At 37.7% G+C, this 26,764-nt stretch overlaps 1 protein-coding gene across 12 annotated transcripts in view; it reads left to right on the plus strand.

Moving 5' to 3' along the window:
* The window catches only part of PTPRM (protein tyrosine phosphatase receptor type M), a 482,524-nt gene that overhangs the window by 234,033 nt on the left and 221,727 nt on the right, over window positions 1-26,764 (plus strand). For all 12 annotated transcript variants that reach the window (XM_037380694.1, XM_037380695.1, XM_037380697.1 and 9 more), the window contains one exon: window positions 26,008-26,316. In XM_037380694.1, the coding sequence (XP_037236591.1) occupies window positions 26,008-26,316 (309 nt within the window). The remainder of the gene's footprint in view (window positions 1-26,007; window positions 26,317-26,764) is intronic.

Consider the following 26,764-nt stretch of genomic DNA (forward strand, 5'->3'; position numbering starts at 1 on the left):
GTGCGGTTTGCTGTTTTAGCACGTAAATCTCATCTAACTATTATCTGTTGATTTCCAGAGGATTTTCTGTCTGTACATACAAAAGAGCTTCAGGATATTGTGGAGCTAGACAAAAATGAATACCCAAGATTTAGCAATTTTTTCTTATAGTTATTTTGTGTCTTTCACATTTGTGCATCATACTGTATGGTTAATGAATGAAAGGTAGGTTATTCTATTTAAAATATGAAAAGTGCGGTATGAATATAAAGGATTTTCATTCCTAGCTGTAGCATTATTATTGCAGCTGAAAACAACACAAATTTATTAAAGCTAAATAAATTGCATAGATTTATTTTAGATTGATATTTTCAATATAAAAATGATAAGTTTTTCTTTTGAGTAAGTAAAATAATCTTTACTTAATGAATAATCAAGAAGAAGTAGAGGAATTACATGATATAGGGAAGAGACAGAAAGAAGGTTCTACGATTGCATAGATTCATAGAGTTTTTAGGTTGGAAAAGATCTTTAAGATCATCAAGTCCTACCATTAACTTAGAACTGCCAAGTTCACCACTAAGCCATGTCCTTAAGCACCACATCTACATGTCTTTTAAATGCTTCCAGGGATGGTGACTACCACTTCCCTGGGCAGCCTGTTAATGCTTGATAACCCTTTCAGTGAATCGATTTTTCCTGATATCCAATCTAAACCTCCCCTGGCGCTACTTGAGGCCATTTCCTCTTGTCTTATTGCTTGTTACTTGGGAGAAGAGACTGACATCCACCCTGAGTCTCCTTTTGTCCAGGCTAAACAACCCCAGTTCCCTCAGCCATAAGACTTGTGCTCCAGACCCTTCACCAGCTCCGTTGCCCTTCTCTGGACACGCTCCAGCACCTCTGTGTCTTTCTTGTAGTGAGGGGCCCAAAACCGCACACTGTGTTCAAGGTGCGGCCTCACCAGTGCCAAGTACAGGGGGACAATCACTGCCCTAGTCCTGCTGGCCACACTGCTTCTGATACAAGCCAGGATGCTGTTGGCCTTCTTGGCCCCCTGAGCACACTGCTGGCTCATGTTCAGCCAGCTGTCAGCCAGCACCCCCAGGTCCTTTTTCATCAGGCAGTTTTCCAGTCCCTCTTCCCCAAGCCTGCGATGTTGCGTGGGGTTGCTGCAGCTGCAGGACCCAGCATTTCTCCTTGTTGCACCTCATACAACTGGTCTTGGCCCATCGGTCCAGCCTGTCCAGACCCCTCTGCAGAGCCTGCCTGCCCTCAGGCAGATCAACACTCCCACCCACCTTGGTGTCATCTGCAGGCTTACAGAAGGTGCACTCGATGCCCTCACCCAGATCATTGATAAAGATACCAAGAACTGTCCCCCAGTACTGAGCCCTGGGGAACACCACTTGTGGCTGGCCACCAGCTGGATGTGACTCTATTCACCACCACTCGTTGGGCCTGGCCATCCAGCCAGTTTTTTACCCAGCATAGGGTACACCTGTCCAAGCCATGACCAGCCAGTTTCTTCAGGAGAATGCTGTGGGAAACAGTGTCAAAGGATTTCTCTAGTCTAGGTAGACAACATCCACAGCCTTTCCCCCATCCACTAAGTGGGTCACACATCATACATTATCAGAAATGTAATCCTGTAGGTAAATGAAGCCCTTATAATGTTGACATTGAGGTATTGAGACTTCAGATTCTTCTGAAATATATGCTTCTCAAAAATAACCTCACAGGTTATTATAAATTTTCCACCTATGTCTACTTGTCCATGTTTACAACTGACAGCATTCACACAGTTATAGGTACATTCACATGCCTTTCTTTGTTCAGCTGTAATTAGCAAAAACAGGTTTGTGTGAAAAACAAGTCAAACTTCTGATCCTTAGTTTAGGCACTTAAATGCATTTCAAGTCAATTAAATCAGAACAGTGTAATTTCTAGAAATACAGTTTACTTTTTCCTCCCTCTGAAAATGCCCCATTTTTTATTCAGATATACAGTAGACCGATGGTGATGATCGGTGACTGAAGGAGCAAAACATTATTTTTTTAAGGGTGGTGAGAAAACAAAGAAGCCCTTGATCTCCCAGAGGTCTTGTTCATCTCAGAGGTGCACTGTGTAGTGGAAAGTGTCCTCATGTGTGTCTTAAGACTCAGAAGAGCTTTTACTCATAGGCTGCTTTGGCAAATTGCTCCATATTTTATGAAGCCAAATCTGACCCTGCTCTTCAATTATCATAAGGTGACAAGTTTTCAACTTGCACATATAAAATAAGACACCCAGTGAAATGATAAAGCACACTGATTGTTGCAATACTTTTGTCAAGAGAGTGTTGTGAAATGTTTCTACAGTAGCTAACTAGCATCATGGCCTTGAAGAATAACAGGAAGAAGAGCTGGGGGCAGAATATTAAAACGATGGCAGAGAAGACTCAGAGGAGAGAGAACAATGATTCACATAAAGAATAGTTAAGGTCCAAGGGTGAGGAATCAAGACGAGTAAAATAAAAAAAAAGACAAAAAAAAAAAAAGTTAGTGAATGAGGAGGCAATTAGGAGGATCTTGACTCTGGAAGTATGTAGGGAAAATTAGTATCTCCCCATGATGATGAGGTTAAATATTATAAAACCATGTATGACAAACTGAAAACAGCATATATCAAGGTAAAGTGACAGATGGCGGAAGGTGGTTCTGCTACTTCAGGTGAAATGCTAGAAATGTGGAGGCCAGAGGGGACATCATTTATCCAGGATAAGTCAGGCATGGAGGCTTTCAGAAACCCAGGGACTGAAGTCAAGCTGGGTTTTGATAATACCACAGACACAGAAAGAACTAGTCTGGTAATAGGCTGAAAGTACAGGGACTTAGAGGGGGTTGGTGTGAGGGAGCTGGTTTCTTTCTTGCTCTGCGACTAGGAGAGTTATGCTCTTTCCTTGTAGACTTCTGCCCATGTTATTACTTAGGTATCTATAAGGTCTGTGCCTTATAATTCTGAGTTTCTGTAGTCTGACCCTAAACAGGTGCTTGCTTTTTTTTCTCTCTCCAGTTATATAGGAGTAATTATTTATTCATTGCTTTTGTTAGACTTTAATAAATACATGAAAGACTAGCTAATGTTTTGCCTGACACATGTTAATGACTCCCTTACGTCTTTATCTGCTTGAAAATAACTGATGAAACCTACTGGAAATTAAGGCAATAAATTTACAGGTAGGGATTTCAGTCTAATCAATAATTTGCTGGTAGTGATAACAGTTTATTCTTACGAAATACATTGGCTGTAAGGTGGAGAATCGATGTCTGGAAATGAAAAAAGGTGTCAGGTTTGACAGGGACGTTACTGTCATTTCTGGAGGCCAGTGGATTGTTGTCAGCAAGCGTAGCAGTAATTCTGTCAGATATGGTATGTGATAAACTAATGAAAAAATTAGAAACGCTGGTCCTCACTTGTGAGCTTCAGTCCTTCAGTAATTCATTCACCTATTCTTGTTTTTATCTCATATCCCTTTTCTCTCTTTTCTTTCAAGCTGTAATTCTTAATACAAAATACATGCTTTCTACCTCAGTCAGTCTCTTCTGTATTATATTCTGAGAACTGATTTTGATTAATTATGGCATGAGGAAGGAGTGCAGCGTGCTTCAGTGTTCCTAACAGTTCCTACACAGAAGAGATCTAGAGGTATGTGGTCATGCAAACTCTAAGCAAGTATTACAAGATTAAAAAAACACTGAGGGACAAGGAAAGAGAACATAGAGTGGATAAATGTAAACACATTTCTTCATCAGATCCACAAGGACTAACAGAAAAATAAATATTCTAAAAGTGTGATTTATAATGAAAGATAAAAACGAATGGTGTATTAAATTAAGAAATAGGAAGCTTTTCTCCCGTGTATCAGAGAGCTCTGATTCTGCAATACTAGTTAAATTTTACCTATCTACCAGGAGACATTTTAACAGAAAGGAAGAGGCTGAATAGAACCTGTCTTTGCTATTAGTTATACTTCCTAAGCATAGGTAACACCTTAGGTAATGTGCTGAAAGCAAAGTAGCTGATGAAAAATGCTGTTTATAGCTATGCTAATACAGAAGTAATGGCATCATTTTGGAAAAGGGTTTCTCCAAACTCTGTAGGGCTTTGCAGCTCTAGTGGTGCAGAGTTCCAAGTCTGGCACCAACTAACATTGGTCATTTTAGATCAGCTGCTCATATTATACTAGGAGTTGCTCATATTTGGAGCTACCTTTGCATCACTTGACAAGTCTCACTTCCTTTCTCCTCTTGTGATAACAGAAGGTACCGGAGCAACTCCAGCACTACCAGCTCCTAGTATCACCAAATGCATCAGCAGCTGCTAAGACTTTCACCTGCAAATTGTGGGAAATACCAACAGTATGATGTCATGCTGATTCTCAATGAATAGTTAGAGGATGTCAATCACATGCTCCCAGCTTACAACTGACACATCTGTACACTTGCAGGGCTTTGCAGCAGACATACTTGACCTTTAATTCTAATTATACCTTTATAGTGACTAAACCACAGTCTGGATATTTTAGCACAATTCTTCTTGCAAAAGCAAAGACAGACATGAAATACGTGCAGAGCTGCTCTCTCCCTGAGACTCCACGTGTCACCTGAGAAAAAGAACTGGCATGGGACCAGCAGTTAATGGTATGCCTGTCTTTTAAAGGAACCTGAAACTATTGCCTGCTTTCCTCATCAGAACTGCTAATAAATGAGGAACTTTTGCTAAAGCTGCCATACCTTTGGTACAGACGTCCAATTAGGTACCCAATTCATGGTAATCTATAACAGTACCTTAGACATCTGAAAACAAAGCAATGAGGCTTTTAAGCAATTCTCACCTTACATTTCTAAGTATCACTAGCTAGTCAGCAATCTGCGATGGGAAACTTTACAGTTAACTGAAATGAGGGAATATGCTCATATTTCCATGCCTTCTAGAAAGAGAAATCCATGTATTCCAGAAATGGCATTCTCCTGATATATCTGTATGCCTGCAAAGCAAAGATTGCACATAGGGAATGAATACTGCATTCAGTTATTGTGGCTTTACAGCATTAGCTTCAAGTGGTGATAATGTCCTTTCGTACTCCAAGTAGGGTCTTAGACTCCTTGGAGAACCTGGACATTCATAATGAAATCCCAGGCTTCAACATTCTTTCTTCATTGTTGTTTTCATTTTCCAGTAGGGTGATGTGTAAACTTAATGTCTTGTCTTTTATCACATGTGGAAGCTGCACGATTCACATAAAGTAAATCTTTTCCCCAGTGGTTAAATGTAGATCTGATATTTCATCTCAGAGTGGATGTTAAGAGCTGAACAAATGCGCTCCTCTTTGGTCAAGGAAGCTGCCAGTCTTTTACCTTGCAGGAAGATGACCAAGCAAAACTGGCTTATTCACAGAAATTGAATTGCTGTAGGAAAATGTCATGACACATTGCCAGACTAAATTTGTCATCAGTCTGGTAGGACAGCCTCATAGCTTGGCAGTCACAACAACCTAGTCATATGGACTTTTGAGGTGTGTGCTGCACCTGTTCCAGACCATACGGTTATAGTGGTTTCCTGAAGAACTTATCAAAACATTACATGGGAGCATATATAAGACAGGGATATCATTAGCACCAAACCTACTACGAATTCATTTGCTAGGAGTCACAGATTTGCCAGGCTATGTTGTTAAAGAAGCAAAGTCAACAAACCTTGTGAGGACTTGAGAGAATGTTTTCCTAGGAAGAGATGTCTCCAGATTGAGTTTAGAAACTAAACTGACTGCCAACATTATTTGTTAAATAAAGGGACGGTGGCTTTATGGAGGCTTCTCAGTGTTCCTAGAGATAGCCACTATAGTAAATGCTTTCATTTGATAAGCAGCACCTTCATAATTTTTGTTAATAAAATAAACCAATGATGCTTAATAGCGTAGACAAGTTGTATGACACCTGAAGACATTGAAATGAATGGATGAAAACAAAGCTGTATACTTAGGTCTTTGGTCACCACATATAAAACGTGCAGGCATTATTCTGAATGAAAGTTTTTCTCAGATATAATGCAGACTAGCTGTTCTGTATGACAGTGTATATCTAAGCAAAGTTTAAAGGCACAAACACTTCTTGGTGTACTTCTAGGATTTTACAAAACGTCCAAAACCTACAATAGAAACTTTTCACCTTGTGAGAGCTAAGTAATCATCAAATATTTAATGGAAGTGGATGCTGACTGTGTTTAATCATGCTAGAAATTGGTATGAAAGATTAAAGAGACATCATGTACAGTAAGGGAAAACCATTACATTAAAATATATGCTTAACAAAAAGGAGAAATGAATTGAAAAATATTTAAAATATACTGCTTTTTTGAAGATTCAAGAGCCTCAAGTCTGCTGTACTACTAGATACAAGGGCCTGTAGTCCTTTGTCCTCTTACTTTACAACTATTAGTTGAACAGTTTGCAAGTACTTTGCAGATACCGTAGGCAACATGCTTGGCTTAGCTTTTTAACATTGTAATTTGTCTTTTGTCGAAAGGATAGATTTATTTCTTTTGCACTCCTGTGGCCAAATTCTGCCCCTGGATGTGTACATTAGGTATCAGGTTGCCTGATCCAAAATGACAAAGTGTTTTTTACAATAGGCCATTTTTTACTATAATACAAGATTGAGATATTAGCCTGTGGTCACAAGGTGAGCCATTTGCCATCTGATTAAGTTGTTTTTATTTTGGATGCAAGTGAAAAACCCCACATTTTAGAAAGTAGAGATGCTTGCAAAAGGAAAGGAAACATTAAGAATTACCAGGTTTATTTTGCCATATGCCTCAAGCCATAAATGTTTGATTTATATGAAAGATTTCTGCTCTTCTTCAACCTCAGATATTATAAAAGTTAAGTTTCCTATTTCCACATTAATGAAAAAATTCTTAATTTATAGAAACAAACTCAAAGTGAATAGCAATGATTGTTCACAGCATAACAAGTGTATGGTTTGTGCTCCCCACATACTTACCTGATTGGAATTATTGCTAAATAAAGTTGGTAATTAAAGCTTCTTTTTCCTTGCCTTTCTCTTCTCCTTTTAAACGGTCCTTCTATATAGAAAACTTTTTTTTTTTTCCTCTGGTTTCTGGCCAGCAGCTTAAACTTAAGCCTTGTCTTTACTATTTAAATTCTGCTTCAATAGCAAGGATGCTCACTTGTAAGTGTTCAGTGTAACATCAGCTGCCCTTTCCTCCCCAGCGTTTGGGAATGTCTCTTCCTGCCACTGCAGCTATTCTGAGCAGTCGTGCCTGGACCCGCCAAGCTGACTGTGATCTGCAGTCTGCAGTAGCTTAGGGCAGCTCTGAAGATCAGCTGTCACATGAATATCCCAATTTCTTTCACCACACATGCTTATCAACAAACATCTCATACAAGATCATAGCTGTAAACTTGATGGGAGTCAAGAACTCAAATCCTGTATGTTGTGAAATTGTGCTTTTAACAAAAAGTTTTGCTGTGCTAACCTAAGGTCTGATAGTACTCCCTCTTTGCTCTTCTTCAGTTTGCATCTTCATGCAGTGTGTGATTTTTCTTTACTGTCTTTCCATAACTTCTATAATGATCTAGTTCTATTTCAACTAAAGAGCAAGCTATTTATGCACTATTTTGTCTGTTTTCAAGTAACCAATGATATTAATATTTTAAATATGGATTTTTTTAATATTACTTAACAATAGAGTTCAAGACAAAAAAAATAATGTACTAACATTGCCTTTCTTAAATTTTGAACATACAGACGTATTTTAAATTGAAACAGCTATCATTAGTGTTGCCATATAGACTGCCAGACTTAAATACATATGAAAATATATTTACACAGGAATGTGAGATCTGCAGATCACTGCTACATTTCTCTCCTGGTAAGACAAACAGCTATACCTATGTCTAAATGTAATACTAAAGGCACACACAAGATAACCCCAAGAGCACTCAGATTGCTACCTGCATTGTTTGTACACTTCTGTAGCTTTATTGAGAAACAATCAAATTCTTTAATTTTTGTAACTAAAGGAACTCTTTTTTTTCAGTGAAGTCTGTGATACTCTCTGGCATTTGCTGACTGTTGATTATGTTTTCATAATCGCATTTTTGTATGTACAGTGATCTTTGTAATTATTACTGGATGTTACACAGGGAGCTCTGTATTAGTCAGTGGTTTTGGTAGATTGCCTTCAGAATGTTTCAGATGCTCTTGAAATGGAGAAAGCTCAAACCAGCTACTAGGAATTTTCTTCCAGGACATTCCAGACAGTGCCTCAGGCAAGAATAAAGTATTTTCATTTATATATAGGACAGCCTTCATGCACCTATTTCTTTTGTCTCCATAGTGTTACTATATTCTTTTTGTTGTCCATATGTTTCCCTCGTGATTTAAGAGAGAGCTCTACACTAAAATCAGGGTAACTATTTCTATTTTAAAAATTTAAAATTAGTTGAAAATTTAGCTGAAGCAAATGGATTTATTTATTGTAGTTTTAAATAGCTTTTCAGTTGTACTGAAAGAAAATTGTTTCAACAACATACAGTCATGTAGATAATCCTATGGTCTGCTGAACATACTGTAAAGAATAATGTGTCTAGTTATGAACATTAGGCTTTACTTTTATCAAGAGATTCTAGCAACATCATAAACAACAGGACTGAATCTTGAGTAATTTGTTCATGACATTGGAAACTGCAGATGAAATTATTGCCTTATTTTACGTGAATTCATGGGGAGTACTTTTATATATGGATTGTGATTAATCTTTATGAAGCCGCCAGAAACCTCCTAGGGTTTGTTCTGCCATTTATAACTAACTTCTTCCATGTGTTTTTAAACTTGTTACTGCGAATTTATCTAGAGAAAATTTGTATAGGTGCTTTGACATAAACTTGTGAAAATAGAGGCCAGAACCATGCTTTAGACTTACTTCTGCTAGAAGGCAGAAACTCCATAATAATAATTTCAGCTTTTTAAGATTTTTGTTTGTCTCTTTAAAGCCCTCTTAAAATATGTAATGTGGCATTGCAGTGCACACATAAACACTACCTGTTTTGGTCTTTCACCTATAGCATTGACATATAGTGCTTCCCTCTAGCGACAGGTGACATTCTAAGCCAAAGCCTAATTTAAATAAACAGCCTTTGTCTTTATTCAGCTGTTTTTTTCATATGCCTTAGATCTCCTAAATTAAACTATCAACTAGTACTGAGAAGAGGCTTTCTGAGGAGACATTTGACACTTCTGCTTTTTAGCAGACAGTCTGCTTTACTTGAAGCTTTCACTAAGCATCTCTGCACCACTGTAGGAATAACCAAAGGTTTCCAGCATCCTTGAGCTCCCTCATTATCCCATTAAGTGTCTGTCTGTGGTGGGTCCCCCGAACCTCCTGGAGGCAGTTGAGCGTAGCTGGAGCCTTTGTTCCTCTCTCCACTTCTTGCTGCATTTTACTGCGGGCAATGGAGAGAAATGAAGAAAACCAAAAGTGCATTTTCCTGTTTGTGTGAGCCAGCAGCTTTTACTATACCTGCCACTCAGGAAACAAGACATCAAGGATGGAAGTTCTTGGGATTCCTCCAAAGCATGGGACTTCATGTTAATCATGATGTTGAGCACATAGCCAGGAGTACAGGATAGTCCAGTGGTGACCATCTCTCCTGGGACATTTGCGTTTTCAAACACAACCCTAAACAGGAAACATGAGCAGATCCCTGAATATGATAGGAGGTTAACCTTGTATACCCCAATCTCCTGGCATTAGTAACAGTGTCATATTTTGACTTCTGGTGACAATTTCATATTTGATGGAAAACTTGACAGCATGTGAGACTTGTCTGTCATCTTTCACCTACAGTAGTATTTCATCCACATTCCTGTTCTATTAAGGCAAAACTTGCCCTTCCTAGCCTGCTTTCACTAGTGGGCTTCAGATAAGGCTGGGAGCTTTTAAGGCCCCATTGCTGCAAGCAGAAAGCCACTGCAGGGGTCGTGTGCACCATAGGACTCTGTGGGGAATTGCTGTGCTGCAGCATACTGAAGAGGGCAAAGGCTGCGTGTCTTCTGAACTTCCAAATCTTTCCTCAGTGTGTTGGGCTACAGAAGATTTGCCATGACAGCCACCTGTGCTATGCAGTGGCTGAATTCACTCATGAATTCAGAGAGAAAACAACTACTCTTGGGCTTGTAGAAGGATTTGTCTTCTCTCAATTTAGCTCATAATTTAAAGCAGATTTTCTCCAGGGATAGTCATGTAGCCAAACTGATCAACTGTAACACATCTGAGAACAGTATCTTTTTTGCTATTGGCACAAGCCGGTGGTAGAAGAAACCTCAGATGAGTGAAGTTAAATCAATAATACCTTTGTACCCCACTAAATGTTATCTTATACATTACAACTTAAATGGTTCCATGCTCTTGCCTACTGATTTTTTTTTCTTCTGCCATTACAAACTGACTGCATCATGAAGGACAAGTCCCTCCAACCTCTGTTCACTTATACTCCTAATGGCAGTATTTGATGCAGTGTTCAGTGAAAGGGCTGAAGTGGACTTAAATGCTTCTGAGCTGTCATTTGAGCACCTTTTGCTTTAACTCTTAAAAGGCTTCATTTTTTATGGGTTCGGTGGTGGGGTTTTTTTCCAGCTGGGAACTACTTCTATATTGGAATATTTGTAAATATGCATTAAGGTAGCGAACTCTCTATATAAATAAGGAGTAGGAAAATCCTGGTCAAAATATTCTCTCAGAGGTCTAACAGTAACGTGCTTTAAGGCTTCTTGAAAGTTCTGTCCATGCAAACTCCCTGTTTAATTTAATTCTTAATTAAAATCCTTATTCTGTAGCATATCTAACTAACTCTTCAGCAGAAGTAAAAAATATCTGTGTCTCTAATAATTTTGCAGACTTACAGAAATGTAGTTATCAGAAGAAAGATACTCTTTCTTGGATACTTCCTTTTCATATGTCTTGAGTAGTCTTCTGTCATTTTAAAAAATAATATTTTTTAATTACCATGGTTACATGCTGCTAGTGCTGATAGAATTTAAAATGATCACTTTCTGCTCCAATACCTAACACCCTGTGAATTCATCAACAATTAAACAAACAAAAAAAACCTGTATAGTGCAAAATTTCATTTCTATTTTAGTCTGCTATTTACCAAGCTCTTTCCTGATACTGTATTCTTTGTTCAGGGAACACTCACTTCTACTGGGATACAACCTAAATATTCAAAATACCAAACGCATCTGCAGTGGGTTGGCCTCAGCTGGCTCTGGCTGCCAGACAACTGCCCAGTTCTCCCTTACTCCCCCTCCTCGACGGAACAGGAGGACAAAATGAGATGGAAAAGCTCATGGGTCAGGTTAAAGGGAGGGAGATTGCTTATCGATTACCATCACAGGCAAAACAGACTCAACTTGGTGAAAATTAATTTGATGTATTGCCAGTTGAGATAGATTTGGGCAGTGAGGAACAAAGACAAATTGAAACAACAAAATTCTGGCTTCTCAGGGCCGTGCCCTGGGGCGGGTCGGTGGGAGCCGGATGGCACCGCCTGTGCCTGGCATGGGGCAGCCCTGGCTGCTTCTCACAGGGGCCACCCCACAGCCCCCCGCCAGCGCCAGGGCACCTGCACCCCAGTGGACCATCCTAACTCACCTGTTTGTCTTGTATTAAGCCCTTTCTGAAGTCATGTATTGAGGAAGCAGTCTACCATATTTTAGCTTCAAGGTGATTTTATGAGTGTCCTCAGCAATGGAATAGCTAGACAGGCTGACTTTCATGTTGCTTTTCTTTCAACTTCCAGAGCATGCTAAAAAAGTAATAATATCTTCTTCCAATGTAACACTAACAGAGCTGGTGAAGGGTCTGGAGCACAAGTCTTATGAGGAGCAGCTGAGGGAACTGGGGTTGTTTAGCCTGGAGAAAAGGAGGTACAAGGGAGACCTTATCACTCTCTACAGCTACCTGAAAGGAGGCTGTAGCCAGGTGGGGGTCGGTCTCTTCTCCCAAGTGGCAAGCCATAGGACAAGAAGAAATGGCCTTGACTTGTGCCAGGGGAGGTTTAGATTGGATATTAGGAAAAAATTCTTCATGGGAAGGGTTGTCAAGCATTGGAACAGGCTGCCCAGGGAAGTGGTGGACTCACTATCCCTGGAGTTATTTAAGACATATAGATGCAGTACTTAGGGACATGGTTTAGTGATGGATTTGGCTGTCCTGGGTTAACGGTTGTACTTAATGATCTTAAAGATCTTTTCCAACCTAACCAATCCTATGATTATATAAATATCAAAATGTTTTACAGAGGATTTATTTCTTCAAATCTGAGGTGTTGAGTGGGATTTTTACAATCTTCCAGTGATAAGTGCCTAAGCCAGAAATTGAGCCGAGGTTTCAAATTCCCCAGTACAGGGATCTTTCCACTAAGCCCTGTCACCTGTGTGAATAATACTGATCCACAGAGACCTCAGTTGATGGATTGGATGGGGAAAGCAAGCAAATGAGTTTATGTTGACTTCAAGTCTCTGTTGTATTGTCTTTCTGTCAGTTTTTTTCCCAATTTGTTTCTACAGTTGACCTTTGTGATCCAGTCAGGAAGACCTCATGGGAATGTTTGCACCATCTAGTACAAGAGCAGTTAATGTTTATAGTATCTTATTAATGGCTACGTTCTGTTTTTTCAGATTAACTATTGGAAATGGAGTTCTGAATATCTCAATCCTCTTTACAAATCAATGAAATTATTTGTTCCTACAAATATAATATAGTTTAAAAAGCAGTTGTGCTACTGGCAGGCTTACATAAGCACATAATGCTACATAGGCACGAAGCAGAGGCTCAGTTCTCAAGAAACTTCTAACTTGTTTGTTATACATTATATGAATATTTCTACATTTCAGATGCATATGTATATGAAATACAGCAACCCATTTTTATGTGCAGATAGATTACTGACAGAAAAATAAGCATCATGATAATTGAAGATTATAACAGGTTACCCTGAACCATTTCACAAATGCAAAAGCAGTAGCAGCCCTTCTGCTGTTGCCTTCTCATTTGGTTCAATTCTGAGTTACAAATAAGAGCTTACATTTCCTATTGCGCAAATGCAAATTTTGGTACTTAAAATGTGTGGTTTATTTCTTTCTGAATACTTTCTTTTTTCTAAAATGAAACTGGTTTAAAACTTTATTTTCATTTTTAAAGAGGAACATCTCTGTAGCTATTCTATGACCAAAAGCTCTGTGAGCTTCTGATTTTGAGCTGTTGTGTTGTTTTTTATGCCTTTGGGTTTTCTTCCTTTCTACTCTCTTCCCAGTTTTATTAGGAAAAGCACCCTTAAAGATGAAAGTCTGAGAACTCCACAAACTCTATGTAACTTATTATCCTGAATTTTTGCTTTCGTATTTGCGGCAGGGACAGGGGAAGGCCTGTGATGAGAAACTTCTGTGCCTGGAAAAAACCTGCATGATTTGTAACAGATGTCAGCAAATTATGAATTCAAATTAGAGTAACATATAGTGACTTATAGCACTTGCATTTCTATTACTTTGTGTATGACTTTTTTTCAGAGTAGTAATTATTTTCCATTAGTTTATTTTGGTTGGCAAAAACAATGCTTATTGAACTTTGAATCCTGAGTCACTGGTGATAGAATTAGACAGTTTTTAGATTTGTTTAATTCCTGTCATATGAAGATCCATAATTTTTTACACCAGCTTATCTCTGGTGGACTTTTACCAGTCACCTTTCCTGTGTTTTCCTTGAGCTGTGTGGTGAAACTGTGATGCAGAGCTCCTGAGTGACCTGCAGAGCTGGCTTATGTCCCAGCAGGAAAGCAACTGTCTGTCTTTGACTGGTGAAACTGTAATCTTGTCCTGGCTCCTCTCCTTTACTCAGGAAGACAGGTGCTTTAGCAACCTCCCATAACCTCCCCTTTCCTGAATATTTGATGGCTGCTTTGTGTTCTTCCATGTCAGTTATGGTTCTGGCATAAATGCACACAATCTTTAATCCATTTGACAGGACCAAATTTAGAAGAGGGGAAGGAAGCAAAACTACATAACCAAATGCAAAGTGACCTGTAGCGATTAAAGCAGGGGATGCTGCAGGCAATGGAGGGAAATGTAGTCCTGATAACTGATTAATCTGTGATTAGAGAAAGGAAATAATACAGACTCAAGACCATGTCTGGAAATAAAGCATGGTTTAAAGGAAATACACAACACAGGATTAACTAATCTGTGATACACGTTGCACAAAAGCATGTTTATTTTCATATTTTCTTCTTTATTCTGTACTTGTATTTCTTTGTCTGTTCTTTTTGCCAGTAGTGTCAGATATATTTCTATATCTGAGGCAGACATCACAGTCCTAGGTATATGCATTTTTGTGGGAATCTTAGGAATCTGTTAAATATTTTGGAGAAAAATAATTAACTTTGAAGCCTTTACCATCCACTACACTCCTTTTTCCTGGCTCTTGTCCTTCCTTCTCCAGTGGAAGTTTCTCTCCTTATTACAAATGTGTCAGAAGACAGGGTGGGTTGGTTTCCTCTGTATTTCATAGTGCAGTGTAACTGTATAAATTCCCTTCATCAGCAAGCATATTTTCTTATGTTTGTTTTTTACATGGAATGGTATAGCAGAGAACACTGGTGGCAAGTAACTTCTTCAGTAGTCACAGGGAAAATCAAAGAAATCTGCCAGAAAGTGAGCAATCTTGAGGAGTTCTTAAAGAAATTTTCTAGATATTGTGATATAGCAGGAAAAAAAAAGGCTGAATATATTCAACAAAGTCAACAGTGTATACTCATAATATGGGTACTTTTCAAGTACCTGAATGTATAAAGACATTTTATATAGTTAATGAATGGGAAAGATAACCAGAAAGAAATTATTTTCATACAAGGTGGCCCAATACACAGAAAAACAAAAATGACATTAACTATATCATTTATACAACTTCTTATATAATTCTAAATTAGAACATTCCAAACTTGATGAGTTACACAGATAGCATAAAGTCTGAGCAAAGTACTGTTCACGTTTTTGCTAGGTTGAGAAAAGAATCAGAGTTCAATGTTGCAACTGATACTGAGGCTCAATTTTTTAGTTATTGACAGTATACAAAGACAAAGATGGTAGTTTAGATTGGTAGGTGAAAAAGTGTCTTCATTTACTCAGTAGCTATTAGCTCCTCAGGCTTGTGTGAACCTCCTGGAAAAGCTCTGAGGATGGGCCTGACCTAAGGAAAGTTATAGGCTGTATCCAGACTGACTGGAAATTACATAGGAGGTTCTTTTGGGAAAAGGATCTTGTCACAAATTAAACAAATGATCTCCTCAACTTTAAAGTACTTACCTCTCATTTGATGTTGTACTTACATGTTAATAGTAGTTAACACATAATAGTGTAGTAGGAAGACAGAATATTCTGTTCCCTTTTGACACGTATGTAGATTTAAAGGGGTTTTTTACCGGTTGTTACAAAGAATCTGATATATTTATCAGGTTTATGCATTTGAGCGTTATTTGTCAAAACTGATCTCACTCTGTATCATTTGGTTAAGGTTGATTGCACATGTCATATTAGAAAGAATGGTAAATATTCTTTTTAGACAAGTAACATTGATTGGTGGCATTTTCTCTTTTACATAGATTTATATGACCATGTTGTCCTGTCATCTAATGTTCAATAAAGGCCTGTTTTCAATTCCCAGTTTAGCTAACACCACTGTATGTAACAGCTCTGAGTTAATGTGATTTGTCAGTAGCAATAGGCCACAGTGATAACCAGAACACAATGCTATATCTTGTTCTGACTGATCTATGAGGCAACATTGCCCATTTATTGTTTTGTGCAACATATTAAACAGTCTGTGGGCTCTGACTTTCATGGCAGGTACTGAGCAGCTGGAACCTTTGCTCATTTACACAATGGTTTATCTTTTCTCCAGTTGATTTCAGGCACAACTCAAGCAGCTGTACCATAAAATGTAATGAATTCAAACATGCTAATGTGTCACACAACAAAGCAAACAGGGCATGCTTTGCCATTAATATTACTCACAATTAGAAGGTGATTGGGGCACTTACTGTCCAAAAATGCATGTACTGAATTAGTGTATAAAGAGAACGGTTTCCATACTACAATATCATAGATGTATTTCAGCCATTTCCAGGAAAATGAACTAGAAAAAATATTTTTCCCTCACACCAGGACTTCTAAATGTTTATACTATTCTCCTGGGTTCCTGTTTTTTGACCACTGAGCAGGAGAGTGTATGTTGTGTTAATGCCATTTCCCGTGTTCATGGTACATAGTTAAATTATGTCTGTTGTTCTCATGAATACATAATTATGAGCCAGCCACCTGCACCATCTAGTAGCGTATCTGAAAATTTCTGTATTGACCCTGTATTACCAGATAGTTTCATGTTCAGTGAAGACAATACTCTTGTGTGGTAACTGTGTGAAGGAGGTACGTCAGGTGGCCACAAGAACAATTCCTCAGGCCCTCAGTTTCCTTTGTCTTGGCTGTCGTTTCTCAAATATAAGCAGCATCTGGGCTGCTTTGTAAATTGGTCTAGAAGTCTGCGACCTGTGCCTGCTTCTGAAAGGTGCTGCAGGTGTGGAGGTACATGTCTGGTTAAATGCATCTCTGTGTCAGATCAGGAGATAATGACATCTGCTTTGTTAACATATGATGGACATGTGATAGGAGAGGACAATAATGACACTGTAAACCAGTCATGTGATCAACTCAGAAAAAGGGTTGAATGGCTGTGATAGATTAATTTGAGAGGGGCAATATATGCAACATAGCTCATTTGACTTTAATTTTCCTCAAAGATCATTCTGATCCAAGTATCGACCAAAGGTAGATCTAACAAAGTTAGCATCTGCCAGAAGCAGTCACTTGATTTGCCATCTTACTTTAGTAAATCTGCTGAGAGGTATTTGTCACAAACTTTTATTTCTTGTTGATTTACATATTCACAGAGGTTCCTGGGGTGAAGTTGGGATAAATTGTCACTGCCATATGTGTGAAGTGAAAAGTATATGTCTGCACTCTTTATTTTTTGTTTCTCAGTAAGATGTGTGCTTCCTTCATGCAAAAGAAAGAAAACCTTAAGAACACATGCTTGTCTGTCTTTCGAACTCTCTAGAATTAGCTTGTCATGAAATGTAAAACTAATATGTAGTTGTAAAAACCACTGCCAGCATTTTCCTCACTACTGGCTGATGGCTAAGTAGATTTAGAAATGAAAGGGGTTATTATAAAGTGATTACTGAATAGCTAGGTATGTCATTTTAAACAAGCAACTAAAATCTCTGTTGCAGATTTGGAATGTAATCTTGTTTGTATCATTCATACTTAAAATCTGATTTTGATTGTGGAGGTGTAATCATGTAATGTAGGTAATTTGACAAAAATACATCGAATGATGTTTTTCTTTCATTTTTATTTAAATGTATTAGAATTTAAATGACTCACCATTCAGAATATACCTATAAAATGACAGCATAAAGAAATATTAGATTCAATTTGCATTGGTTCAGATTTAAATTTTACGATAAAGGGAAAAGTTAATATATCATCTCTCCCATGAAAGAAAACATTGCATAGAAACTAACACTTAAAAAATACTGCTAACTTTAAAAGGGTGTTATTGATAATTAGACTAATATATTTTGCAGCAGTGAATGTCAGCTTGAAGCCATAGGCCTCATGGCATATCTGTAGCCATGAATTTTAGAATAAGAGATCAAAAAGTTAAGGAAACTGTCTCATGCAGGATTATATCACTCATTCATGTTTCTGTATCCAGTGCTTGTAATAATACATTACTAAAAGCTTAAATCCAACGCCTCGTCTAGTTTCAAGCAACATCTACGCTTACTTTTTGCAAGTGGTGAGCTGATGCCTTGGATGCTTGTTAGGATGTGCTTTCAATTAATCTTCTATAACTGGCCGAATATCATGGTTCTCTCCCAAGAATTCCTGTATTTTTAGCTTGTTTTTCAGCTAGAAATACCACAAAAAGAATTCTAGTGATAAGCTGATACAAGTACTTATGAACCTTCCTGGAAAAAGCAGACCACTATATCTCACATTTGAATTTCTGAAGTGAGCAAGGATTCAAGCTGGCTCATTCTAAGAACTTGGCCTGCTCACTTTATTGCTGTGAGCTGTGGGTATGTATTTTACTGTTTTCTGAGCTCCCATGTTTTGTAACTAACCAGTTCTGGCCACAAAAATACAGAAAAACCTGTTGAGTGGTATGTTCTAGTGGGTTGAAAATTAGACTTAGGATTCCACAGTTTTGTCTGCGGCTTTGTAACCTTCAGCAGATAATTAATTTCTTTTGAGCTTCAGTTTCTTTTATATAAACTAGGAGAAGTGATTTGTCATACCATACAGATACATAAGATTTAACTACACAATACTTCCAAAGTATATGATAAAACAAAGTCCATGGAGGCATCTGGTTTTGCACTGAAGAATAATGCTCGCATCTATAATCTTCCTGACAGCAGGATAGTTTGGGAGATGGTAGCTTTACTCTTTTGCCCGGTAGACTGCTGGCATCTCTGACAGGAAAAAGTCTTGAGTATGAGCACACGCTGTAAGTGAGACTCTTACAGTTCTCAGATGCTGGGAAACGGTTTAGTCCACAGACAGAAAACTACCTGTGGTGGGATTGTCCTAAGATGTGGGGTTTTATACTTAAGTTTTGTCCTGTTGACACCTTCTCTCTGTTGTGACACTGTGGATGCTGATCAATGTTAGCAGAGGTGCTGGGGGAAACGTATGCAGGAAACATTCCTGCCTCTCAATGCTCTCAAGTCTGAAATTACTTGGAAGGGTGCAGAAGGGATTCCTGAAGGCTAGTGCTCAATGTTAGCGCGCTGATAACTTTAGGGTACATACACCCCTGTGTTCATCTTCCTTCACTGGCATTTTGACTCTGGAAGACCAATTAATATAATTAAAATAAGATAATTAAAAATAAGCTGGTTTTTTCCCAGAATGTGGTCAAAGAAAAACAGGCATAGTCTAGTTTTCAACATATTATACATATATATATATATATATATAACTGATTATTCCTTCCTCTTTTGGATTGCAGGTGACTATCACTTCAGTTTTGCTGTCTCATAGTTCTTTCTCTCATTAGCGCTGAAGCTCTGCAGGGCTTACATCCCAACGTTTTTTAAAGTGTCAGGGAGTATGTTTAGAAGACTGATAGAAGTGCTGTTTTTCTGTGAGAGGCATCTATTTTTGTAGGATGAGGGACATGCTCGTTTGGAAATGCTGTTAGCAAGTAATAGCGAAAGATTGGTAAGAATTTTAAATACTGTAACTTGAAATCTTTCCAGGGGATGCTGGGGCTGGGTATCTCCTGTGGTCATTTACTTTTACTCGAATAATCTCTGTAACTGTTGCTATCAATTTCCATGGCTGCTCCATGACAGGAAGTAGAGGTCTCCCAGATGAAACCAGTGTTTAAAGTTTTTTACAGATTTGCAGTTGTTCTTTGCTGCTTTTAACATTTTTGCTTGCTGCCACAACATGCTGTGTTCTTAGTTAAGTAAGATGACCAGCCTCTAATGTGCCCCTCTTTACTCCAAGGGTTGTTTCTGGATCTTTGACAGATTTGTGCACACTGGTAGCTTAGTCTTTGGTTTCACTTTAAAATTATTGGACTCAGCAGGACAATGACATCATCAAATTAGGATTTTGATTTTACTTAATGAGTCATATGTCCCTTTGTTTCTTTGTTTGCCTTCTCTTTGTTCAATTCCTTTCTCTTATAACCCAAATAATGGACAGTATGAAAAATCATGGGGGTAAAGCACCACTTTTCCTCCTCTAATCCTAACTATAAAATAGTTCTTTATATTAACAAATTTGACTGCTCCTTTGGATTTGAGATGCAGCTGTGTAAAACCAATGTGTTTCTATTGACTGAATTAAAAATGTGTTTAAAAGTTGTGAAATTACACCACCCAAAATCTTGCCCATTGTTTCTTTCCTCAGTGCACTCTGCAGTTTTTGGTAAATTGGAATTTGTAAAACCCTGAACTGTTACCAGATCTGATAAATCATGTGTCATTTTCAGCAAAGAAGAGCTCTTTTTGAACTTCAATCTGTTGTTGAAGAACTCAGATGAAGAATAATTACAGTATAAAAATCACTCCATCACAGTTGAATGTGATCTTCTGCAAAACTGTCTGACCAAGTCTGCAAACAACCTCAAATTGTTTGCAGTCACGTATAGATTGGTTGTCAAATCAAATCAAATCAAATCAAATAAGGACAAGCCAAACAAATGAAATATTTTACCTACTTTCTTGTTTGGTGTGGACTATAGATGTATACAAATCTTGAGATAAAAACAAACCAAATATTGTTACCTTGATAGCAGCTGGCTTATGAGGCAGGTAGTCTGTTTCCCTATAGATGAAACAGTATTTCATTACCTCATGATCTGTGCCCCTGAGGCACAACACCTTATCTAGACTACTGAGGAGAAGCAGACTATCTGTTCATCTGGAGAGCTGTAGAGTAAGCCAAGAAGTCTGGCTTTGTAACCTCTGCAGGTGGGGTTTTACCAAGTAAGGAGAAACATGGATGGAATATGGTGTGCATAAAGTAAAAATTGTGATCTGCATTGTTAATTTTTTAAAAGTTTTTAATGTTTATAGTTTTTCTGCAGGGAAAAGTGAACTTTCCATGTCACCTCCTCAGCTGTTCTGTTTTGTTCTTCCCTGGAAGGTACTTCTGATTCAGTAGAGTGCACTGACAGCCTAATCACTTTTACCAGTGCTGGTGAACTCTTAGAGCATGTGTTTGACTTAAAACACAAGTAGTCTCATTTGAAACAAAGCATGTGTCTTGAATTGTCTGCTGAATCAGGTGTAGCCCTGATTTAACATGTGGAATCAAGTGTAAAGTGTATGTACGCTTATGGTCTCCACCACTGTAATATGCAAGTTCCTTGTAGGTGTTCATGAAATTATATGCAATACCCATGATGCAGATGCTAGGGTACAATGACTCCCACTTTACTCAGAGCAAATGGATGTGAAAAGATGTTAAGTAATTTGAACAAGACTGCTTAGGCAATCTGTGACAAGGTTTGTACATTTAAATATCATTAACTTGTGTTTCAAAGAGCACTACTGGATAATATCTTAAATCTCAAATAATTCAGTTTTCATCATACATTTGTGTATTTTTTTATTCTGTTCATCTTTTACTTCCTGTGGAAGGATAATGGAGTCCAATCTGGAATTTAAATCACAAGAGTTGTCACAGAGCTAAACCACACTAATGTTTTACCTAGACAAGAAGTAAATTCTTCGTCTCTATTGTTCAGATGTCTTCAAATAGTATGTAACACATGCCAGATGTCTGCAGCTACTGGCGTATCATGCAGTGGTAGAAAATTTATTCCTTTCTTCATCTCTTATTTCAGTAGGTCTGTGTGGTCTGTGGTGAAAAGACAAAAGTTCCAGTCTGAGATTTCATTCTAAACCCAAATTTTGATGATCAATGACAGGATGCTAAAAATATACCTAAATGTCTCTGTGATTTTGAAATTGAGTTTCTGAAAAAGCATTGTACTTGTGGTAAGAGGTAAAAGTGTGAAGTTCCAGAGAAATGAGCTGTGAATTGCAGCTGCAATGGAAATTGATCCTGTCTGTCAGTGTCTGCTCCATATTCTCAGGAAAACAGAGCAGAGCAGAGAAGGAGCCAAGATCACCAGTTAAATGGGATGCTAAAGTGCCAGGGGCTAGAACCAGGCTTGCTGGTCCCTCAGGTCAGAGCTGCGACTGCAGACTTCACTGCTCGATACCTTGCTGAAGCTGGCAGAAGGAGAGCAGTATGAAAAATGCTGCAGGCGCCAGCAGGGGAGTTAGTAAGAACTACCTGGCTAAGCTTCAGGCTTGACAGGCAGTGTGCTCCTTTGGGAGGAAAACCTCTTTTCTTATGAATTTGTAGGCCTTACTTCCCCCATTTGCCTCATGATTTGTACCAGTGAGGCATAAGAAAAAAGTGGGAATACTGAAGAACAACAGAGGCTCAGTTTATTTAGAGAGCTGCAGAGCAAGTGGTCTGGCTCTATCACCCCTCTGTGGGTGGGCCTTTACCACGTAAGAGAGAAACAAAGATTCAGCAAATAGCTGCTGTGGGATGAGGTGTATATGTTGCATATATTATGATTGGTATGAATCTCCTTATTTATCTTTTAATCTAAAAAATGTGATTTCAGTTGCGATTACCACTGTGAAATGACACTTCTCTATATAGCAATCACTTACCTTACCTGATGCAAGGTAACAACAGCAGACCATTGCTAGAATGACAGCCTCCAAGTGCCACAGGAATAGTTAGTGCAAGTCTCATGAGCACAACAGCAGCATCTCTACAGAATGCTTACTGTTTCACTTAAAGCCAGGAACCCACCATGGGAAAGTGATAAAAAGATCCTGCAGAAAATAAAATCAACTAAATTAAGTCATCATGCTGTGGTAATTAATTCAGCTTTACCTTTTAAATCATAGTCATTAGCTGTCATTCTTTTTGTGTTGCTTAACAGTTTTCTTTCCCGAAGTATTCTGCGTCCTTCCTGATGAAGAGCGTGTACTTTCCAGTGTATTGGAAGCAATGTACCGTGCTCTCAGAACCATATCACATCAAGTATTTCCCCTGGGGAATACAACGATACCTCTAGAGAAGCTCAGTGCTAACTTGATCAAATGAAAACTTCTTTTTCTGTCTTTTGTTGCAACAACTGCTATTTTTAATGCCTATTTTTTAGCCACATGGCTTATTGATCCAAATATTCCATTGTTACCTTAGCCAACATGTTTCCCTTCATCTCTTTCCTGCTTACTGTGTGAATTAACTGATCTTAAACAAAAATTGTCATGTACTTGGAGCATATACATCTATTATGACTGAGAACTCAAATATATAGAGCAGATGAAAACTGACATCATGAGGTCTGTAATGAAGTCATGTCTGTCTGCTAAGTGAAACCAGTATGGTATTGGAAAGAAAAATAAAATAAAGCAAATAAAGTAGTAGTTCTTCAGGAACTAGGTTTATTTGATGAAAGAAATAATAAAGCATCATTTATTCCACTAACCATGTGCATTTTGAGAATTTAAAAGTGAGATTGAAGACACAGAGTGGGTAAATTCTTTGTAGTAGAGGCCTGTAGGATCTTCAGAGGATCTTTCACGGACAAATGTCTTTGGAATATTCAACCTTACTTTCTCAGTGGACATTCCCCATAAACCAGAAGTTTTCCCACCTGGTGCATCATATAATGTCTTGCTTTATTTTTCTTTATATGTTTTTCTCTGCTGTGTCTCAGGGTTTCTTTATATCCTGCCTCTCCCTTTCTTTCCACTAAGTGCTGTCATTGACTGGTTGACACACTACACTTACCTCCTGAAGGGATTACTAGGGCCCTATCAGTTGCATAATCTCTGAATGAATGGTGAGAAAACCAGATATGAGCTGCATAGCTGTCTGATACTATAGATATACAGAATTAAGTCAGGAACTAATGCAACCAGGATGTTTGCCTTGTCTGATGAGCTTTATCCTGTGAATATCAACAAAAGCTATATTTCCTCCTTCTTTTACAATCTAGTATCTTTTTTCCCTTGTCTGTTTTGTTAGAAGTGAAAATGTATCTGTCATTCTCATAGCAATGACTTAAGGATTTACCTAGAGGGCTAACTTTTACTTTTTATTAACTTAATGTGACATAAGATAATCTTACTCCTGGGAAGAAATCTTGGATAGGTTTTGATCCATTTCTTTTTGCACAGCCCCACAATTTCAGTTTTAAAATGCTAGGAATTAGTTTTATGTCTCTAATAAAATGATTTCTCAGCTCCCCTGTGAATTTTCTGATTTGCCTACTACAGAACTAAACAGACTGTTCCATATTCCTGCACCTAGGAGCTTTGTTCATCGGCTTAATGTTGTATGTCAGGATCACCTCAATTTTGTTGATTTTCTAGTCCTATTTAGCCCATTCAGATAGAATTACAGTTATGCAATACCCACCAAATCCCCTTTGCTATTCAGTCTCACTTAAATGAAGAAATGCTTAGAAGCTGACATGAAACCAAAATAAATGAAAACTCTTTTTTTAATAAAATTTATGTCTGAATTATGCAGAAGTAAATGCTTAAGGAAGACATTAAACTCTTAGGACTTGTAGGTCTTTGAGGTTTGCTTTTCATTAATTGTTGTAGCAATAGAAAATATCTCAAACATACCAAACACCAGGATTCTTAGCTGGGATATGTGAGTGTTGGAAGCAAGTAAATGGATCTATAGTGATTTATCCTTGGTAAGGACATTTTTACCAGTCAGTCTAGTCACTAGAAAGGATACCAGGATTAGATCTGTTATTGAATCTGGTTTGCTTTGCAATTTTGTCATCAACTGGCAACTATTCTATCTTGGTGATCAACACTGTTGGGTAGTGACAATAAATGAAAAAAAAAAAAAGCTGGAGGATTTGAGAAGGAAAAAAAATACCTTGCTTTGTAGATGTTAGAGAGAATAAGCGATTTCCTAACACCTTTTCTTCAAGGAATTCAGATGAATAACATCTTTGAACAAATATTTCAAGCATGCAGGGATTTTATTAAAAAGTAAAAAGATGAAATCCTGTGTAAATTGTTTAGAACATTCTTAGTGAAGACATGTTGATTAATAAACATAAAAGAGGGAAGATGCATATTAATTTGTTTACGTATAAGAGGTTTCTAGCTCATTATAAGTCTTCTAAGTATTTAACTAGTGAAGCAGTGGATAAAACCAGACATTGTCTTTAATCTTGTTGAGGGCTCCAATATGAAAAACCCCAGATTATAGCTAAATATGTATAATAGCTGTATTAATGACAGTGTTTTGAAAATGGGGGTGGGGGTGGTGTCAACTCAGTGAGTTTGCTGTAGTATGGTGAAAGTTTGAGTTCACTTTTCTATCTCAATTGCTGGGACCAGTAGGACTGAAGAAAATTTAACCTCATCAACCATGATCTTTGGTTCTTTTATATAGATAGCCCTAAGTTCTTGGGTATGATTTTGTTAGATGTGATTTATTTCTGTTTATCAGCTGGGAGATCTCTAGGAAAGCATAGATGCAGTAGGATCTCAGCTGATGTGTTTCCTGTCTGTTTCTTCTGATTCTTTGCTAAACCACTGCTATGAACTGAGGTATTTTCACTGTTTATTTTAGATGTGTTAAAAAACCCCCATAAACCAAGAAAGAAGCTATTAACAACCAATGTTTATGGAAAAGAACCCTATGGACTATTTGAAAGGAATTGGAATATTATCTTAATGCCCTGGCCAAATAGATATTGAGTAATTGCATTCAATCTAACTTAAAAACAAATGAATAAGAAATAGCTGAAGAGTGACCTAACATGTTTTGGTTTGGATTTCTTTTCTACAGACAGTCCTTGGAGAAAATCACCATGTATTTGCAAGTTTTCTCTAAAATTACCTTTTCTTTGTAGATACTTGTTTTGTGAGTGTTTTTGCTTCAAAAGTGTTAACACAAGTAAATTTGTTAAAAAAAAATGAACATACTTATTTTTTGCAAGCAATAGATAGGTAAAAAAGTAAGCATTTAACTTGTATTGTGCACTTTGAGTTTAAGCATAAAAACTTTCTTGTATTTTGTTTGCTCTTTGTTTTTCATGAGAGACACTTCTCTGTTCTTACTGGGTTTTCTTCCTGATTTTTCAGAGACCTATACTTTTATTGTTATTTGCACTATTAGATATAAAGCATTGAATTTCTGTTTCTGCTTATATGCAATATTCATAGAACTGTGTAAGTTCTTTTTACTCATTTTACTTACTGTTATAATATGAATAAATAATCATACCAGAATTATGTTGGTAATTTTGCAGATCCAATGCGTGGGCCACGGAAGCTAGAGGTTGTGGAGATCAAATCTAGACAAATCACTATCTGCTGGGAACCTTTTGGATATAATGTCACACGTTGCCATCGATACAACCTTACAGTCCATTACCGTTACCAGGCTGGAGGACAAGAGCAAGTGAGAGAAGAAGTAAGCTGGGATACAGAAAGTTCACATCCCCAGCACACAATTACTAATCTATCACCATACACAAATGTCAGCATCAAATTAGTACTAATGAATCCCGAAGGACGAAAAGAAAGCCAAGAACTGGTAGTACAAACTGATGAAGATGGTAAGTTTTTGTATTTACATATACATTGTATGTGCATGCTACCTGACAGTTAATACACTTTTCTGTATAAGTGCATGTTCTGCTTTCACTAGAATCTGTAACAGCTTTTTCCACCAGCTTCACCAATTTTAAGGCAGTAAAGGGTCCATTAAAAGTGTTGTAATGATCCTTCACGTAACGTATAACATGACACATCATTTAATCATTTCTTCTTTAAACTCAGCTTGTGTTTGAACTATGTTTTGCCTCTTAAAAGTTCTAGTATTATTTTTGAGGAAATTTCAGGTGATTGTCCACAGTATCCTCATGTAAGCTTTTCTGTTGAATGATATGCTTAACATTAAGTATTTGTTCTTGGTTTGCAGTTTTTATTTCTCTACTTGGCCTTCCAAATGTGGGATGCTCTTCGTTGCTTATTCAGACAATATATTCTATATATAGACATTGA

The sequence above is a fragment of the Falco rusticolus genome, chromosome 3, assembly GCF_015220075.1.
Source record: "Falco rusticolus isolate bFalRus1 chromosome 3, bFalRus1.pri, whole genome shotgun sequence".
NCBI classification, from domain to species: Eukaryota; Metazoa; Chordata; class Aves; order Falconiformes; family Falconidae; genus Falco; species Falco rusticolus.